Source organism: Quercus robur, chromosome 4, assembly GCF_932294415.1.
Source record: "Quercus robur chromosome 4, dhQueRobu3.1, whole genome shotgun sequence".
In the NCBI taxonomy this organism is placed as follows: domain Eukaryota; kingdom Viridiplantae; phylum Streptophyta; class Magnoliopsida; order Fagales; family Fagaceae; genus Quercus; species Quercus robur.
The window spans coordinates 53,167,388-53,187,997 of record NC_065537.1 but is presented as its reverse complement, the minus strand read 5'-3'; the positions used below and the strand labels follow the sequence as shown (position 1 = coordinate 53,187,997).

General features: G+C 34.4%; 1 protein-coding gene and 1 long non-coding RNA gene across 7 annotated transcripts in view; one reads left to right on the top strand and one right to left on the bottom strand.

Annotated features, from left to right (window-relative positions):
- LOC126722968 (pectinesterase 2-like) overlaps nt 1-20,610 on the bottom strand; it is a 112,312-nt gene that overhangs the window by 37,342 nt on the left and 54,360 nt on the right. For 2 of the 6 annotated variants that reach the window (XM_050426139.1, XM_050426138.1), the window contains exon 2: nt 2,323-2,371. The exons of 2 other annotated variants lie outside the window; for them this stretch is intronic. In XM_050426139.1, the coding sequence (XP_050282096.1) occupies nt 2,323-2,371 (49 nt within the window). Of the gene's footprint in view, nt 1-1,871; nt 2,372-20,610 lie in introns of all 6 variants that reach the window. 2 more of the 6 variants (XM_050426141.1, XM_050426140.1) reach the window with 1 other exon arrangement.
- Nucleotides 17,587-19,946, top strand: LOC126722975 (uncharacterized). The gene is made up of 3 exons (XR_007654090.1): nt 17,587-17,749; nt 18,672-18,738; nt 19,639-19,946. It is a non-coding gene; the product is annotated as an uncharacterized LOC126722975 (long non-coding RNA).

Here is a 20,610-nt window from a genome sequence, read left to right as displayed (position 1 = left end):
TGGCCTGAAGCCGGAAGCCCCTAGAGCTGTCCGCGCTGTTGACACTGCAGGGCGTAGCCCCTAGTAGAAATTCGGGTCGGAGCAACGACGGCATATCGCCGGAGATGGAGGGAATCCCACAAACCTCAGCTGGCTAGAGAGTTGACTCAAACACCTCCTACGCCAACGCGCAAGCCTTCCCACAGACGGCGCCAATTGTAAGGACACAAAATCTTTAACGGCCCAACGACGATGTTGGGCTCGCACACGGAAAGTCCCTCACAATAATATTTGTAGAGAGTGGGGTTAAAAGGCCAGCGTTGGATCACAGGATGACATTTCGGGCCGGACTTTAGATGAACCAACATGAGATAAAGCTTTGGGCTGGATATTCAGGCCCTTCAATCTTGTATTTAGGAGGATCTGGCTCCTCGGATCGTGTCCGAGGAGCGATGGTGTTGTCCCCGGTTGCCCGTCGGCGGGTTTTTAGGTGGTGTCCGGCGTATATTCTCCAGACATTCTCTTTCATCAAGTCTTTTTCCAGAAGCTCCCTGGGAGTCCTTTTCTTTGGTCACATAACATTCTCTTTTATACTAGCCTACGTTCGTTGTCCTTCGTCCACGTGTAGGGTCGATCTCTCCTGGACAGATATCTGTCCCATCAGTCTAGTCCAAAAATTGCTGGAGATGATCCATAAAGCCTAAGATCCCGGCTCTGTTAGGGGCAGTGTCATGTCAGGGAAGGGTATTAAAGACAACTTCCCCAGGATATTTTCTGATCTTTCTAGCGTACTCGTGTTTCATTCCTATCCCTGAGATTTTGGGCCTGCCGAGGACGAAACCGTCCTCGGCTATGTCTTCGGGCTATTTTTATGTTTCCTAGTTTCGAGCTTGGGCCCTGGCCTCCTTCAGTTTAAGACCGGTGGGCTTCCTATAAGCGTGTGGGCCGGACCCATAAATTATTGGACCCCACAATTGACAAAAACAATAAAATTATTCGCAATAGTGATTGTATTTTAGCCAATATATATATATATATATATATATCTTACCACCAAAGAACAAAAAAATCATGTGTTATTAGAAAAGTTAAAACTAAATTTTTTGCAACTATAGTAAATTGGTATAAATACCAGTTGACTGTAGCAAGTTGTTAAAAATAAAATATAATATTTTATTAATATTATATCTCTTCCTTATTATTTTGATGAGTTGTTTATATTGTTTTAAATGAAGTAATAAAAAAATAGAACATTTGATATTGGGTGTATTGTAAAATAAGGTGGTAAAGTAGATAAAGTAGTTTTTTAAAATACTAAAAGTTAAAAATTTTAACACCATCACTGTAAATGCTTTAACGTAAAAATAAAAATAAAAATAAAAATCAAAGCTAGCCTAGAAAAACACTATTTTTTTTTTTTTTTAAATCTTTGTTGGTAGATAATTGCATCTTAATGTATTTAGAAACAACGATTTTGTGTATTTATAATTTTTTAGTACAATATTGATGTCTATTTGGAGTTTTTTTTTTTTTTTTTTTGATCCTCCAATCCCCACTAGCTTAAAATCTTGAGTCTATCTCTAGAACCAATTAAGGTGCGGTTTGGATTCCGTGATTCTGTGTCGCGTTTTTTTTTTTTTTTTTTTAGCCGTGAATGTTGACTTTTCCCGTGAAAATTATACCTGTATACTGTTCACGGGACCTATAAATATCACTTTTCAACAATTTTTTCATTAAAAATAGGTCTCATGATACTATTCACATATTTAAAAATTATTTTACTACAATGTTTTCAGTTTTCAACTTTTAGCTGTATCCAAATGGACCTTAATAACAATTTCTTAGCACTAAAATTTAGCATATATTATTAGAAGTCATTTGAATTTACTTACCAATAGTGGCTGAATTGAAGCTTGTAGAACCTCCACGAACGCTTTTGCTCCCAGTGACTATGGTTTTTCCTATACCATCTCCTACCAACATAATATTCTTCAACTTTATCTCAACGTTTTCTTTGTATGTCCCAGCTTTCACGTATATCACAAACCTCCCACTTCCTGATTGTGATGAAGCTGCACTTATCGCCTCCTTTATGGTCTTATAATTCCCCGAACCATCTTGTGCCACCACGATATTGGCCTTAGGAGCCGAAGAAGACTGCAAGAGTTTCCGGTCCCCGGGCTTAACCCAAGTTGGGAAACCATGTTTATAACTCGGTACAGCGTATGAAACTTTGTTAAGAGCCAAAGAGTTGCTAATTAGCTTAGAAACATTGTTTGACATCAAGGGCAAAAGATTGTCCGGGACCCCTAGTTCAATAAACCCGGCCCGACACGTCTCAAGGTTGGTTAGAGCCGTGCTGAGCCATGTTTGAGCATCGGTTTGGCTGCACCTGACATTAGGGTCGATGGTTTTGTTAAGCCTATGGTGGGTGTACTCATAAAGCTCAAGGCAATCAGCCCATGCAGCCTTTTCACGAGCATTTTTGCACTTGGGCCCTAGTGAAAATATGTTACTTTGAGCTTTAAGGGCACGTTCTAGTGCTAGTTGCTTTGAGATTGTTAAAAAATTGGACTTTTGCATGATGGGGTTGTGGAAATTAGGCTTCTGGCTTAAAAAATACTCACATGGCTCAGGGTTTGGGGTTTGGCTGCACCATTTTTTAATATTTGCTTGAGAGTAACCAAAAGTAGCTGGAGACAGGAAAAGAGGCACAAATAGAAGTGTAACCAATGCTCGAAGTGCCATGTTTTTTGGCCTTTTTAATGGACTATAAGAAATGTTGGACAGACAAGGGACAATATTAGATGTGAATGATTGTGTGTTTCGAATTTGTATGGGACTTAATGCCTCCAAACTGATACTTATATAGAAGAAGAAAACGATAAGAGTCATAACAATGTGGGAATTCTAGTTTTTATAATAATTACTGTCTTTAAAAAAAAAAAAAAAATTAGAATGAATGGTATTATAAAATAGATAACATATTAGAGCGTCAAACAATATTTTTATAAAAATAATACTTATAATACCGTTAGTATTGCAATAGTTTGTAGTTTGTTTGGGAATAGTTTTTGAAAAACTAATATTGACTATATTTTGTATGTTGACCTTAGATGATGAAGGACATGCTTGGAGGCTAGAAACGCGTATGCATGCAATAAATATTGTAAGAATGAAAATTTAGCGTCGGAATCTTAATGTGTGGACTTCTAATCACATAGGTAATTGAGACAGCCTACCTATATTGAAGCAGCTTTGGACATTTTTTGATTGGGAATGTTTTATGGTCAACTTGCATATATGGCTGGACCACATGCAGGATGATATGATTATGAATGATCAAAATTAAAAAGATGATCCGATACGATTATTCTTTGTTTTCTTGATAAGTACTATCTGATGTGATTATCTTTTTGATTGAATAGACTAATCAATGGTTTGGCTCTCCTCTCTCTTTTCCTAGAAGCATTCTCTTATCACAGATTCACGATGGCTTTCGTGATGGTACACCATATTTGATTTTAATTCTTTTATTGACAATGGCTTTCGTGACTTTACTAATTCAACTAATAGAAACTCAAGTCATGAACTTTTAATCAATCAATCATATGGGAAACACTTACACGCTTATTTTGTTTCGAACTAAAGTTCTCTCTCTCTCTCTCTCTCTCTCTCTCTCTCTCTCTCTCTCTCTCTCTCTCTCAATAGTAAAACTCTTTTAGAGCAGAATATTTTTCCTACAATTGATTACTTGAAGTCTTTTATTAAAAAATTAAATATTGTTTTGTACCGGATGACATAAAACACCTACAAAAGTGGTGATTCACTAGTTTTAACAAAGCTTTGACTTTCTTTTATTATGTTATTAAAGTGTATGAGTTAAACTTGTGGCTCATTTATATATGTATAGCTTTGCTTTCTTTGTTTCCTAAACTTATAAAATAGCATACCCGCGTGATCTTTTCTCATCACTCAAAAAGCATGGCTTTTCTTAAACCATTTTTATGGTCACCTACTCTCCTGCATGGCTTTTCTCAAAAAGCATGGCCTTTCTACGCTTATAATAGTATTAAGATGGCGCGAATCGTCTCAAACAAGTGACTTAGTTCACGCTGAAATTTTAAAATCTTGTCAACCTATTATGAGCTAAGTTATTGAATTATTGACGAAGTGATAAAATTCGTATCTGTTTAAATTATTGACTAATACTCTTTTTGTATCTGTTTATATTGTCGACAAAGTGATAGAATTCAACCATATCGTTTTACAATGTGTGAATCTACTATTAGAACAGAGTGTTTGTTGCCAACCAGTGTGCATGGATAGTGTAAGAAAACGTGGGTTTAAAATTGAAAACTGTACGTGTATGAGCAATATAATAAGGTTTTGGGCAAAAACAAAAATTTTAGGTTTTTTATTTATTATTTTTATCTTAATTGTAAGTATTCTCTCACAAATTCCATCGCTCTCTATGCCTACCTATATATTTTTATTTCCTCTTCCAATAACTTGTTCGATCACATGCATGCATAAATGTGAACATATATTGTAATTCTAAGTGTTCTTCTTTTTCTTTTTTATTATTTCCAAAAATAATTAGATTTCAAAATCACAATATTCCTTCAAATTTATAATAATTACAAATTATAATAATCAGGCAAAATGCCTAGCACAGAGATTAAGACTAAGTCTTAAAGAATTTGATTACAACTTCAAACATGCCTTCTTTGTCCTAAACAAATTTTGAGAATAAAAAATAATTAGATGATTTTTCCCCATATCCTTCCAAAACAATCAGTCACGTAAGTACAAAACTCCCCAGATTCTTAATATTTTCCAAGCAAGTGGATTTGAGTTCTACTATTTTTCACTACATAAATTAAAATTCATACAGTATACTATACCACTTGTTTGATTAACTTTTAAATGCAAGCAAGCTTCCATGTCTCAGATATCTTAGATGTGAAGGGAACTAATAATATTAATTTCTTAGATATATATCAAATAAAAATATCCGATTCATATAATTCAATTAGCTTGGGCATATTTAAACTTGCATGCTTGATACGTAATATAAGTTACGTCATTATTTTGATAAACAGGTGGCTAACCTTTTTTTTTTTTTTTTTTTTGGTTGAGAAACAGGTAGCTAGCTTCTAGGGCATGCCTTGGTTATTGGTGAGCACAATTGGTCTTTGTTTTGGTTGCAGTAAGCCAGTAATTCAATTCTATATGGTCAGTCCAACAAACAAAACAAAGCAAAAATGGAGATGAGTTCTTTAGTTTCGTAACACTAATTCCAATTATTTAATATCTGTTTGGATACCGATTATCACGCATCTAATTTTTTTTTTTTTTTTTTTTTTGTTTGAAGTTCGTTTTGTGGCTGTGGTGCTTTTCTAGTGGGTCCCGTGCACTGTTCACAGAACCTACAAACCACTTTTTTCACCAAAACTTTCATTAAAAATGGATTTCACGACATTATTTACATATTTAAAAATTATTTTACTACAGTGTTTTCAGTTTTCAGTTTTTAGCAAAATAAGTTGTATCCAAACACACCCTTAGTTTACATTGAAGAATTGAAATGCAAGTCCAAAATTGGTTGCCCAATTTTATGAAGTTGAAATTAATTCTGTATTTCAGAAGCTATTAAATAGAGTAATTGACCATCATATCATGTGGATGAGTTGCGTGGGTTCGAGTATAGTATGTAAATATTTCTAATCATATCAATTTTTTTTTTAATTGAGTAATTAATGCTATAATTTTATTTTTTTGAGAAACAAACACAAACACATAAGAGAAAAAGAAATGGATTCTAACACAAAGGCAAACCAAAAACCGTGGTATAACTTGTGTAGGACATATACTTTTGATAATTGTTAGTTTAAAAATGGTAAGTTTCATTATGAAGCTGATATGGTCGTATTATAGTACTTATTTCGTGTACTTTTGATTAATATTCTGTGTTTCCTTTCTAAAATATCACAAAATTTAGCTGAAATTCGTTTGTAACCAAAAAAAGCACTACGAAGTATCCAAATTCTCCTTTGTGAATTGTCAAGATAAATTAGATTGATTCACTATACCAAACCAATACCAAATTCCATAGTAACACTGCTAGTCAAGCAATCTGTGCGATCAACTTTGGTCCAAGATTGAAATCATACATGGCGGATTCATCTTGTGAGCTGTATCAAAAGATAGAACCAGCTCATGTATATATTTTTGGTTTCATGCATGTCCGAGAAAAGACTCATATTTTTATAAAAACAAACTCGTTTCTGGTCAACACTTTTGTTCTGGGACTTTTTCAGAGAAAACTCAGTTCCATGCCCAAGGGTGGCGCCAGAAACTTTTGTTTGGCGGCTGATTTGTGTTGCTAATTTATTAGTCTATACAAACTTTCATACACATACACAAACACAAACACATACATCTATACACATACACAAAAAATTATTATCTTTCATAATAAATCCTTAAAATTAAATGTTTCATAGAATTAAATTAATCTTTCACCATCTTCCATAGTGAAATCCTTACTATTTTCATTTTCAATATAAGTTACCAAATTGTCTACTGTTGTGAGTAAAAAAATTTCAATTGAATTAATGAAGTGTTCAAAGACATAAATGATCCAAAACTTTAAGAAATACGAGAACACATTTTACCATAAAAAATGAATTTAAGAAACAATACATTCTCTATAACTACTAGACAAATTGGACAATTTTTTTAAGAACATTATTGGACCAACTCAAATAGCTGGGGGGCCAAGTCCCATTTTTGAGGGCTAATTATTAAAATATTAAATATTTCTATATAGTAAAGAGAAATTTTCAAAAATCATGGCCCCCCACCCTAACATGTAGCTCCGCCCCTGGACCATGCCTAATCTATCCGACAAGTAGTAGAAGCCGGAATGAAAATGTCAACCAATTAATATACACTTAAATATAAGAACCAATTTAGCAAAATACAAAGCCATTTGATAATAATTAATATTTTTTTTTTTTTTTGAAGTAGAATTTGGAAATCAAGCATTAAATGATGTTTGACAATTTTTTAAAATATTTTTGACAAAATTATTTGTCTACTTGAACATTAATATTGCTACTGGGGAATCAGCTTGCTTGAACTTAACGAAAATTAATATTGCATTATTGTGTAATTCAGACATTACACGGCACGATTAGATTGTTCATGTCTATCTGATTATATGTCTACTCTGGAGGACAAAAATGCCTTATGCCGTTTTCACCCAAATTATATAGTCTTATGCCCCCCTTTCCAAACTAATTAGAGAAATGCCCCTCTTTTGTAACTCGATTTTCTCAAAATTGAGTTAAAAAATAAATATAAAAAAATTATGGAGCCCTATAGTGACCTTTTTAAGGACCTATAGTGACGTTTTAAGAACTTATAGTGACATTTTGTAACTTGATATCCATGAAATCGAGTTATAGGCAATTTTATTGAGCTTTTGCACAATACATTAACTCCTTTTATGATTAATTGATCACGCTTTGATGATGATCATCATAATAACAATGCTTGTATAGGGAATACTAGGGGAATTCTAGCATTTTGCCCTTATTTTTAAAAAAATTTGGCAATATGTCCCTATTTTGAAACTATTTAGGTTTATGCCCCTGTTTTGAAACTCAATTTTAATAAAATCGAGTTTTGATTGGTTTAAAATCAAGTTGTGCCCGATCAATCTTAAAAAATAAAAAAACTTACATGGAACTCGAGTTCCATACCTAAAGCTACGTTCAGGCAAACCTATAGTGGCATTTAAAATGGAACTTGAGTTCCATGCAAATTTTTTTTTTTTTTTTTTTTTTTTTTAGTTTGATTGCCCCATATCTATAGTTGCATTCAGGAAGTCCTATAGTGGCGTTTTAAATGGAACTCGAGCTTCATGAACTCAAGTTCCATGCAATTTTTTTTTTTTTTTTTTTTTTTAAGTTTGATCACCCCATACTTAATTTTTTACAAATCGAGTTTCAAAACAGGGACATGGACCTAAATAGTTTCAAAACAGGAACATATTGCTAAATTTTTTAAAAAATAAGGACAAAATGTTAGAATCCCTGGGAATACTAGTGATAGGACTGTGTTTTAAACAATTTTGACTTATAATATAGGTGTAAATGCTCTTTTCGTCCCTATATTTCGGGGTCATTTCTATTTTGGTCCTTACATTTCTATATTACTACTTTTAGTCCCTAATCCAATTAACGCTTGTTATTTTAGTCATTTCCTTCACTCAACTAACAAAAAAAACTGACGTGGCAAACGGAGTGCACTGTTGACACAGTAAATGCTGACATGGCGAATAAAATAATAATAAAAAAATTATTTATTATTTAATAAATGCCAAGTCAGCATAAAATAATAAAATAATAATAATAAATGCCACCTCAGATCCATGTCAGTTTAGAATTTTAAATTTTAATTGATCAATTTAAAAAAAAAACAAAATAAAAAATAAAAAACACATGAATTTAGATCTAACATCCTCTTCATCAAGAACACAGAAGAGCACAACCTAGAAAAAATCATACAAACCCAGAAAATCAAACACAAGTACACAAGAAAATCAAACTTAGAAAAATTATAAATGAATATAGAAATTAAATAAAAATAATATAAATAAAAAAGTCTTCTGCAAGCTCTAAGCTCTCTCTCCGTGAATAATATAGAAATTATAATCTCTAATTTATCAATTTCTAATCTCCAAGCTCTCTTTCTCTCGGTGAAAATCTCAAGCGCTCTCTCAAGGTGAAGGTGGAGGTGGCTGATGGTGGTTTCGGGTTAAGTTGGATCGGAGGTGACTGAAGGTGGTTTCCGTTGGATCGGAGGTGAAAATCTCAAGCGCTCTCTCTCTCTCTCTCTAAATTCATGGCCGAAAACCCAGCTTTCTCTCTCTTTAAACCTTAGCCAAAACCCAACTCTCTTAGACCGAAAACTTGACCCTCTCTCTCTCAACCTTGGCCGAAAACCCAACTCTCTCTCTCTCTAAACCCATGGCCAAAAACCCAACTCTCTCTCTCTCTCTCTCTCTCTCTCTCTAAATCCGTGGCTATTTGTAGTTTCGGATCTTGGGTTTTGTTCAACGATTTGGGATTTGAGTTTTGAGTTTGGTCTCTTAGAAAGCATAAGAAAATCTATGTTGAGTTTTGTGTTTGGGGCCAAAAAAATCTGGGTTTGAGTTTTGTCTTTGTGTAATTGTTGAATGTCTTTGAGTTTTGTCTCTACGTAATTGGTGAAAAAAAACTGGGTTGAGTTTTGGGTTTGGGTTCTGAAATTTTGTCTAGGTAATTGTGGGTTATGATTTTGCTGATCTAGGTTTCCACCTTGTTCAGATTTGGTTGTAATCGTTGTATTCATGGGTTGCTATTAGATTCAAAGCCCAACTTTAGATTTGTTTTGTTTCTTTTCTGTGTTTGAGAGAGAGAGATGAAGATGGAGAAACCAATGAATTGACAGATCTAAATTCAAGTTTTATTTATTTATTTATTTATTTTAATTTGGTTTATGTATATATGTGGATTGATTTTGTTTTGTACAATATTCATTTATGATTTTTCTGAGTTTGATTTTCTTGTGTTCTTTGTGTTTGATTTTCTGGGTTTGTATGATTTTTTTTGGGTTGTGCTCTTCTGTGTTCTTGATGAAGAGGATGTTAGATCTAAATTCATGTGTTTTTTTTTAATTTTTTTTTTTAAATTGATCAATTAAAATTTAAAATTCTAAACTGACATGGATCTGAGGTGACATTTATTATTATTTTATGCTGACTTGGCATTTATTAAATAATAAATAATTTATTATTATTATTATTTTATTCGCCACGTCAGCATTTACTGCGTCAACAGTGCACTCCGTTTGCCACGTCAGCTTTTTCTGTTAGTTGAATAACGGAAAGGACTAAAATAACAAGCGTTAATTGGATTAGAGACTAAAAGTGGTAAAATAGAAATGTAGGGACCAAAATAGAAATGACCCCAAAATATAGGGACATTTACGCCTATAATATATAATGATTAGCTAGCTTGTAATTCATGCATATATACATCAGCATATTGAAAAATAATAATCAAACTATTAATCTTGAAATAAGATTACACAAAAGCCTTACAGTTTTTTGTTGAGGGAATACCGTAATACTAATAGTAATACAACAATAAAGCAACAAATTGCTGACATTCATTTTTACCCAAAGATAAATCCTTGACGTAACCAAAAGAACCAAAAGAGACACTATCATTAAAAGCAAGAGAGAGAAGGATAAGACTTGCTTGTGCTTATTTGAATCATCATGAATATCATATAGCTAGTAACTCTTTTTGACTGGGTTTCGAATCTAAAGACAGCTTTGGTTTTGATCATTCGGAACACGATAGCGGCTTTAGCCAAAACCCGTGGATGGGGTAGATCACCAATACTTAAATGGTTGACTACAACATCTTATGAGGTTCAACGTTTGTGATTGTAAACAAGTTTTCAAGAGCTTCAAAGTCAAAACCCCTTCCTATCCTTTTGAATTCTAACGCTAGCTATCAGTAGCGGAGCCAAGAATTTAGTTTGGGGAGTAAGATTAAAAGACAAGATTGAAAATAAAAAATTAATCTAAAAAAATTAATCAATATTAATAACAAAATAAATAAACAACTATATGTCAATTAACTACAAATATATATATATGTCATATCATTAAAATAAAGAAAAAAATTACAATTTATGATTAAGAATAATCAAATTAAGCGATCATTATAGATACAAAGTTTTTAGACATATAATTTGAATTATAAATTTATGGTTAAGAATAGTCAAATCAAGAGATCCATCTAAATATAAACAGTTTAAACATATAATTTGATTCTTCAAAAAATTAAATAAATAAATAAATCAAAGCAAAAGTATCAAGAGTATGCATTGAAAGCTCAAAAATGTGTTAAAAGCACAAGAGCTGTTTAGACCCCCAATTTAAAATTACGGCTCGATAGATTTTACTCTAACTTATACTACGTGTGGAATAGAGTGAATGCAAGCGGATAAACAAATAAACTACTCTAAGTCATATTCAATATAACATAATTGTAATATGAAAGCTAAAAGAGTAAGGAAGAATAATGCAAACACAAGATAACACTCCAATGTGTTATCGAAGAGGAAACCGAAGTACTCGGCGTAAAACCTCTCCGCCGTCCTCCAAGCGGTAATCGATCCACTAGACAATTAGTTGGGATATATGGGTTAGCAAGAGACCCTCCAAGTTTAATCTACCCGATGCACCTAAGCCTTCCAAACTCCTATTCCAACAAGGCTTCTCGGAACCGTATCTTGTCATGCTCTTCGGATCCCACAATCCACCTGATTGCATCCACCAAAGCCTGGTTTCTTCCAATGCTTCCCAGCAGTACCAAAACCTCACCAAACACTCTGAGAGGGTGTGGTAAGTATTTGGACTATCAACCTCTCAATGATATGGAAATGGAGAGGTAGGAGTTGAGGAAAATCCACAAGTAATTGTGTAGAGAAATGTGGGTATCACAATCTCTACCTCTCAAGATTTGTGACTAGGGTTTTCTCTCAGAAGTACTCCTCAACATCTGTGGGCAATGGGGGTATATATAGTGTAGGTATAGAAAGTGTGTATCAGAAATGACAGTTTGGCAAAACAGAATGTTTTGCGGGTATCTCACGGGAAGGCCTTACCCGCGAGACACTCGCAAAATCTAGCTGTCTCCATCCTATCCTAACTCTTCGCATTCCAGTCATGTGCAGGGCATATGCATCACTTCGCAGGATGCTTACTCGCGAGCTACCTGCGAAACACTTCAGTCTTCAATTTGCCTTGAGTCTTCACACACTCTCTCTTTCACATACAACCTTTACAAATAAAACCCACATGAAATACAGGGTACAAAAGATTGAACATAATTACAATCAAATTTGGCACGGAATAAAGCCAACAAAAACATAGTTGTAAACTACAACTTTACAATCTCTCCCTTTGGCTATTCTGTGACAAAACCCCTAAAACAGACTCTAGATTTAGACGTGAGTTTGGGAACAGTGGCAAAACTCACTCACACCTAATCTAGAAGCTGTGAAGCACTTACACGTATACACTTGTAACCTGAAACACTTGCACACAAACAAAACTTTCATTAAACTTATGACAAGTTGAATACAAGGTACGTACATAAGCAAGTAAAGTGCGATCAAGTTTGTAAACACTAGAAAACATGTAAGTATATCTTGATCAAACAAGGTCAATCATTAAAGAATGACTACAATGAACATTTAACAATGCTCATCCGGACATGCAATGCAACGAAGACCAATCACAATGATCAATTGCATGTCTAACACACAACCAATGCAAAATACAAGAAGTATATGCATCTAGGATACAAGATCCTACAAGGGTACAAGTGTGAGGTACTTAAGATATATAATCAACATCTAAAAGTACTAAAAACAATGCTACAAAGCATTGAGATAAACACAAGTACTGAATATAAAACTGAAATATAAAAACAAAGTACTTAAAAAGAAAAGCAATAAAAACAGTAAACAAACAGTAACTTCTAGCTTCTCCTCCACCTATCACTACACTCCTCCTATCAATGACACCATCTCCCCTTTTTGTCATGGAATAGCTAGTCTTCATGTTCTTCTAACTTCCTTTGAATTTGGTCTAACTAAGTCCGAAGAGATGTGAACTTTATGTCGAAGCGAATGTGTTGGGAGTGCATGATGGTAGCTAGTCCAGATATTTTGGTATTAATCTCTTAAAGAACAGCCATGATGTGGTCTAGCTATTCATCATAGGCATGGGAGGTAAAGCTTGACCTTCCCAGAGCAGCATGACATTCTTGATTGGTACTCTTCTTGGTGTGACTCTACTTGCATGGAGAGTACGGATATTAATTGGACTTGGTTTTGGGTATAGGCACTCATCTTCCAAAGGATGCACAACTTTGAGCTTCAAAATCCTTGAGATAAGGTGGCAAAAAGGAAGACAGTTCCTTGAAGCAGTCCAATCAACCATTTTTACCAAGATGTGGAAAATATGAGAACACACGTCAATCTCCTCGTCAGTGATTTGATCATGCAAGAATAATGCTCGATCGAGATTCATGTACCCGGTGCTTGACAAGGGATAGAGGATGCTAAACATGATCATCATGAGTAGCCTTAATTCGAGAGATAGAGATGTCACACTTACGGACTTCCCATTGGAGGAGAACTCCAACTAATCTCTTAAAGCTTTCCGAAGAACCTCCTCATCCAAATTCAGTTCATTGTATACCGGCAGTTTAGTGAATATTGGCCAGTTGATGTGTAGGATTTCTGCCAAGTAGATAAGTGTAACTGAGAACCTCTTTCCTCTAACCCAACACTTAAGCTCCTCTCCTTCAACAATGGCATTGGCATAAAACTATTTCACCAAGTTTCTATATGCATCATCAAGATTGGAGAGATGAAAGGTCCAATCCTTGGTGGCAAACCATTTGGGAATATTGGTGTCAAGGAGAGATGGCTGGTCAACGGCCTTTTCAACCAACAACAGAGCCTCTCGAAAGTAGTTCTCATAGGTCTGAAATGCAACATAAGATCTGAATTTGTTAGGGTCATACACTCCCGTTGAATATCGAGTCCTCTTTGACCTAGGTGAAAGGTCATCAACATCAATCACAGGCTCTTTCCCTTAGCTGCTACTCCTTTCACGGCTAAGCTTTTAAACGAAGACATCTGCACATGTACACAGAGAACAGAAAAGGAAAACATGTGCAAAAATACAAAAACATAACACAAACATGATTAGTTTCATGTTAGTCCAAAACAAAAGTAAAAGTGCTTAAAATAGAGCATAAACAAAGTTAAAACAACATGCTAAAAGTGCTAAAATGTGTAAATCGCAGCAAAATGCAAGAAATAAGCAATTGTGCATGTGTATAAATCTAGTGTGCATGTGTGTGCATGAGGTGATGCATGGTGTGTGCCTAGTGTTTGCCTAGGTGGTGCAGGGCATGTCATTGTGAGGCACAAAATGGGCAAGTGTGTAAAACACACACCCATTGACCAAAACATGGCAAACATGTTCAATCAAGAGTAAACCCAAGCAATGGAACTCATTTGAGTCCAATACAACACAAAAATGTCACTTGAACATTTTGACAAGCACTTGGCATGCAACACTGCACTACATGAATGAACAATGCATGAACACATAGAAATATGCCTCAATACATGATTAAAAAGCCATAAGGGGCCAACACAGATACACACAAACCAAATGGGACTCAACCAAATCAAAATTTTAAAAAAATTTTGGTTAAAATCAAGAACCCAACCCTTGTTTCGAAAATCCACAAATTTTGAAAACCTAAGTTAATTTCTGCAAAATCTAAGACAGAAATGAAAATAATGTTTAAGAAAACATACCTTAAAGTGATTTTGCAAAGATTTGTGCTTGAAAATGATGGGGTTTGAGTAAAAATTAGTTTTGGGTTAAGAGGGGTTCGAGAAAGGCAATGCGAGGGAAATAGAGAGTGTTTAAAAAACTGTCGCATCAACCTTATAAAACTGAAAACACACGTTTTTCGCAAGTTAGGCAGTCGTGAAGTTAGTTGCGAAAAACACCACTAAGGCACAAAAGCTTTCGCGAGAAGCTTTTAGTCGCAAAACAGTCGCAATACTCTCTATATGAAAATGAAATTTTTAGAATTCCCTTAAACGCTTTTCACGGGAAGCTTTAAGTCGCGAGCTTCTCGTGAAACTGCCTCTGAACCAATTTTTGAAGAAAAACACAAAAAGGCATTTTAAACAAAAACTTGAAAATACAAAAGTATAAAATCACTTTCAAAAACATATAAAATACTCAAAAAAAAATTTTGGGTTTGATCAGCAGGTAATTGAGCATACACATCACATTTGAACATGTACAATCACACAAATGAGATAAGCATTATTTGAACAAAGTCTTGTGTGTTGTAGGTGAGTATTAAATGTGGAATAGTTCTTAGACCAGAGTGAAACTTCAATGATCAATTCAATCAAGTCATACACAATTGGTACTAAATTAAATGGTCTATCTTAATTATAGAAATGAACATTTATGACCTCCCACAAGAAAATGATTACAAATCTTAAAAGTTTTTCATTTGGCTTCTGCACAAATCATAACATTTGATCTTTTTGAACAATACATCTCTTTTTTGAGATCGGTGCTTGAAGTTTTTTGATGTTTCAACATTGAGAGTTAGCATTTGGCTTTTTGAGCACCATACATTTCAATTTTAAAAGTCGCTTTCCCTTTTTTCTAGTCAAATACTAGTATGTGCGACGACTTTTGCAACTCATTATCTCTTTTCATTTTGAGATATACATTTGGTGAGCTCTTTTAACAAAAACATAAACATAAAGGTGGGGGGATATATAGGCACAAGTCTATTCAAGTATCAAGATCATTGGCCAATCATTCATGACAAGCATGAAGATCTATTTACAACAATCACACATAGTTGTCAAGATTTCTCCTGCAAAGATATATGTGCATACATAACAAGCTAAGCTCGTAAATGCACTACGCCATTAATACAAAGGTATTGGGCCAAACTCACATGTGATATACACAACACAAGCGATCAAACGTTTTGAAGATTTTTCAATTTTTATGGGTTTTTGAATTTTTGAACACACTCAAAAACAAGACAAGTAAAGTAAGATCAACAAACTATAAAAATAGTCAAAGCAAATTGCAAACAAACAAACAAAAATTTTCAACCCAAGCTGGAGAGATAACACAAATCACACAATCAAACAATGTCACAAAATATAGGAAGTATTAATGCATGGACATGTTATAATGCTTATGCATATGTACCCTTATTCACCCACACAACACTTGCATTTGGGGTGATATCCTTTGAGGATTGGGTACGATCATTGTGACTTTCAAACCTTCTGGTGAATCTTACCAAACAGGTGGTGAATGCATCAATCATCCTCATCACATCCATCACACCGGAGTCACCTTCTTGACCTTTTGATTGCTCAACAGTCCAATTCCTTTTGTCATTTCTTGGTCCTCCTGACCTTTGAGCACTTGCATTCTTCAATGCTCTAAGCTTTTGACAATTGGGTCTAGTGTGTCCTTGAATTCCACAATGATGGCAGAAATGTTTTGTTCTCAGACCTCTTTGTGATTTTGGAAGTGATTTCCCTTTATCTTCAAGTTTGACCACAGATTGGTTACAAGGCTTTATCAACACTTGTTGGTCATTCACATTCCTTTTCTTCTCCACTTTCACTTTCTCAGCAGCAGTGGTAGCAGCCATCGGTTCCTTGGCTTTCACAAACTTCATTTCCTTGGATATATTGGCAGCCGAATTGCTCTCTCCGGTGTATCCCAATCTGTTTCTGTCAAAGAAGGGTTTTTTATGAGCAAGAACTTTATCAAACTTCTTGAAGGAAACTCGCTCTACTTCAGCATTGGCTTGAACCACATCAAGCTCAAGGAATTTAATCTTTGAATAAGCATCGGTTAACTCTCCATTCAGCATCTTCATTTCACATTTGGTCTCTTTGTATCGCGTTAGAAGACTTCTATAATCTTGTTCTACTCTCTTCATCTTTTTAATGGTTGCCTTAGCCACTTTTGCATATTCACCGGTCTTCTCAAGGAGGGAATTGTAGGTCTCTTGTAGTCCCACTATTCCTTCATCTTCCTCATCATCAGATTCCTCTACTATCCCTATTGACTCCAATTCAATGTGCTCACCAAGCTCTTCCACTAGCGCACTCAAATCATCCGAAGATTCCACAGGAGCAATGGTCATGAATGTAGAGAAATTTCCCTCTCCATCACAGCTTTCATCTGAATCTGAATTAGAGGAGTCTGAATGACTAAGAGTAGTGGCATACACCTTGCCCTTCCCTCTCAAATAATTGGGACACTCTCTCTTGAGATGTCCATGTCCGTTGCATTCGAAGCATGTGATTCCTTGAGAGGATTGAAAATCCTTTCCATCTTTCCTCTTGAAATCCTTTTTCTCATTTCCGAAATTTGGGAATTTTCCCTTCTCAGCAAACTTTTCATTCTTCTTGAACTTCAAGAACTTTCAGAAATTCTTCACAAGATATGCCACATCTTTATCAACCTCATCCTCATTCGATGAGTCGTGATCATCTATTCTTTCATTAATTGTCTTAAGAGCAAGGGATTTTGTAACACCCCAACCTAATTTCATAATTAATTTTATGGGTTTATATGCATGTCATTATTTTAATTACTTTTAAGTGCATGAAGCTTTGATATTGTGATATTATAGAACATATATGCCCTTTTAATGTGATGGGTATAACTTTATAAAGGTAAGGATATATATATGTGTGTGTGTAAAATAATATTATTCTTTGTATAAAAGTGTGAATGCAAAGAATATATATATATATATATATATATAAGTGTGAATGCAAAGAAAAAAAAAGTTGAAAAGTGGGTGGGATATTTTCTTCCCTAGCATCCCACGTACCCCACCCCTAAATTTAAATTCACTTATCTTCTTTGCTGCACCAAAAAACACTCCTTGCTCATCTTCCTTTACTTTTTCTTTTCTTCTTCCTTTGCTCTACCCAGCAGCACCTCTCTTTCACCCTTTCACCAAAAATCATAGACAACTCTCCTTAAGAAGCAATTGAGAGCCTAACACTAAGGTTTCATCTTCAAAGTGTGTGGGTAAGTAAATTAAACCTCATTTGATTTTGGGTATGTTAATAGTATAATTGTTTTGTGTGTTTCTACTTCTTTATCCTCTATTCTAATTTTAGAAGCTAAACTTGTGATTCTGTTTTAGTTACTTGAAATATTGATGATATTATAGTCTATTGAATGCTTATTAGGGTATTTTAATATGTATACTATAGGTATAAAAATACCCAAATGAAATTAAGACCTATTGCTATTTGTTGATGATTTTGTAAGAATATGTACTGAAGCTGTCTCTGTGACAGATTTGATGTTTACAACAAGAAAAATATATATTAAATCATATTCTGTGAATTAGGATACTAGGAGTAGTTTTTATGAATTCTAAGATACACATGGTTGTTATAGAAGTGGTCTCACAACATTTGGATGAACATAAAAATAATGGTTTAATTTGTAAGTTGCAAGAAATTCTGTCAGGACAGATTTGAGTATACTGTCTTGTGTGATTTTTAATAAGTCATGGGTTAATGCTTTGACTCCGAAATTTTTATGATTTATACTGGACAATTCTGTAAAATTTCATGACAATTGGAGGTGTTTGGACAGCCCATTTGTATTTTACAAATGGAGCATATGCTGCTAAAATGAGCAGTGAACAACATATGCTACACCCGATTTTGTGGATTTAATTCTCAAGTTATGGTGTATTTTTTGAGCTATAATTTAATACACTCATCCTTTGGTATGTTTGAAGCATATATAAATTTTATGGATTGGTTTCTCTATGGTTTGGTTGCAAAATCTGTTTGATGATTGTATCATATGTTTTGGGGAACTTTATGTGATGGGAATTAAGATTTTCTTGAGTTTGAGAGTTAGGTTGTGATTGAGGTATAAGTTTATATATTAGGAAGAGTTTGTCCGTAATAAGTTTTCTTTTTTCATTTAGGTGGTGAGAACGAGAACACAGACACTTGAGCTCCTCGTGTACAATCTCTCGCGCCTTCTGTTATCAGGTAAGGGACTTGTGACGTGTGCTTTTAATAAGTATAAAAATTATCTCGAAAACTATTATGCATTAAAACTTGTTGATTAAAGATATTACATATAAGTATGATTTAAGTAAAATATATGTTCGTATGTTGTTCAATCTTATATATATGATAATTTTAGCATATTAATGCTAGTACCTATATCATGAACATAGTATTTCAGAATGAAGTGGATATGCTACTATTATGATATAATTATGTAAAAGCATAGTTATCAGAAAAATATAGCGTTCGGGTTATTCCATTGTTATGATCTGAACTCAGCCAGTAGGGGTTATAGTACTGGCATTTCCATGGAAATTCTGATTGGCCATTAAAAGTGGGACTGGCTCTGCTATACCCGCCCTTGTTGGTAACAGCTAACTTGTGGAGGATGTCAACCTACCCCCATGGTTAAAAGTATGTATTATGATATGATTCCGGAATTACCTGACATTGTGGGGAATGTTGGATGCCTGGCACTCTGTACTGAAAGCCTCCCAAAGTAGTGACAGACTTACAATTGGATTAACTAATATGTATTATAAATGAGGTATAAAGCTATTTGGAAATTATAAGAAAAGTATGATGATAAGAAAGGTATATTGAATGTGTTATAAGTCGAATGAGAAGTTAGGATAAAATATTTGATAGTCTGTTCAAAGATAAGATTTCTGAATTATATTTCTTTATTATATGAATGGAAAATGAAGTATTCTCATCTAAAGATCTTAAGTTATTTTTATGAACAATATGAATAGTATGAAGGCTATTTTATCAAATCTGGCATATCCATAAACTATTTGATTTACATGCATTCTTATTAAAGGCCCATGGAGCTTTAAAACCGTACTGGGCTTCGCAACTCACCCTATTATATTTCAGTGCACAGGTTCTTCCTGGAAGCAGCGAGAGTATTAGAGGTGGCAAGGATTCTGTCTTTTCTCGTTTGTTAGAATGTAGAGTTTTGTGGTATAGCAATTAACTCTTTTGTTGTATAGAAGGAATCAAAATGTACTTGATCCTTTGAGCACAGATGTAATTCGGTACCTTAGTTGTTCTGAACCCCAGTTGTATGTCTTTGGAGTTAGGTTTGTAATAAGAGTTTTGCTAAACTTTTAGCTATGTAATATTTACATGAATACCTTAAGTTTTAACCAGGTGGTATTTTTCCAAGTTCGAAGGAAATGAAATTTTAGGGTTGCCATCATTTTTGTATATAATGGCTTTTATGCAAGAAATTAAGCAGGAATTCAAGAAAAAATTCTTGATAAGTACCTTCAGTTAGGGTTTGTTCATGTTAATATTGAGGTAAACTTGATATTAACATACCGATCATGCTCTAAACTCTGAAGTACAAGTTTGGGTCGTGATAGATTTTCTCTTCCTTTGTGATGGCAATGATAGCTCATATGTTGAAAGTGAGCCAATTAGTTCTTGAACTTTGATATCATTGAGATCCTTGCTTTCTTCAATTGCTGTAACTTTTGCACGGAAGCTCTTCGGTAATGAACAAAGGATTTTCCTTACTATCTTTGAGTCCTCCGTTTTTTCACCCAAGTTGATCTTGCCAATAACCACCTCATTCAGCTTGCTATAGAATGAGTCAAATGACTCATCTTCACTCATTTTCAGCTCTTCAAATTGGGTGGTTAGCATCTGCAACTTAGTATCCTTCACCTTCTTCGTGCCTTCATATGTGGTCTCCAATATCTCCCACGCCTCCTTGACAACTATTACGTGAGAAATCCTATGAAATTTATCTGGAGAAACACCATAGAAAATAGCATTTAGTGTTTTGCTTTGCTGTCGCAAGATACGTCTTATCCCATGTGGTTTTAGTGGCCTTCGGCCTAG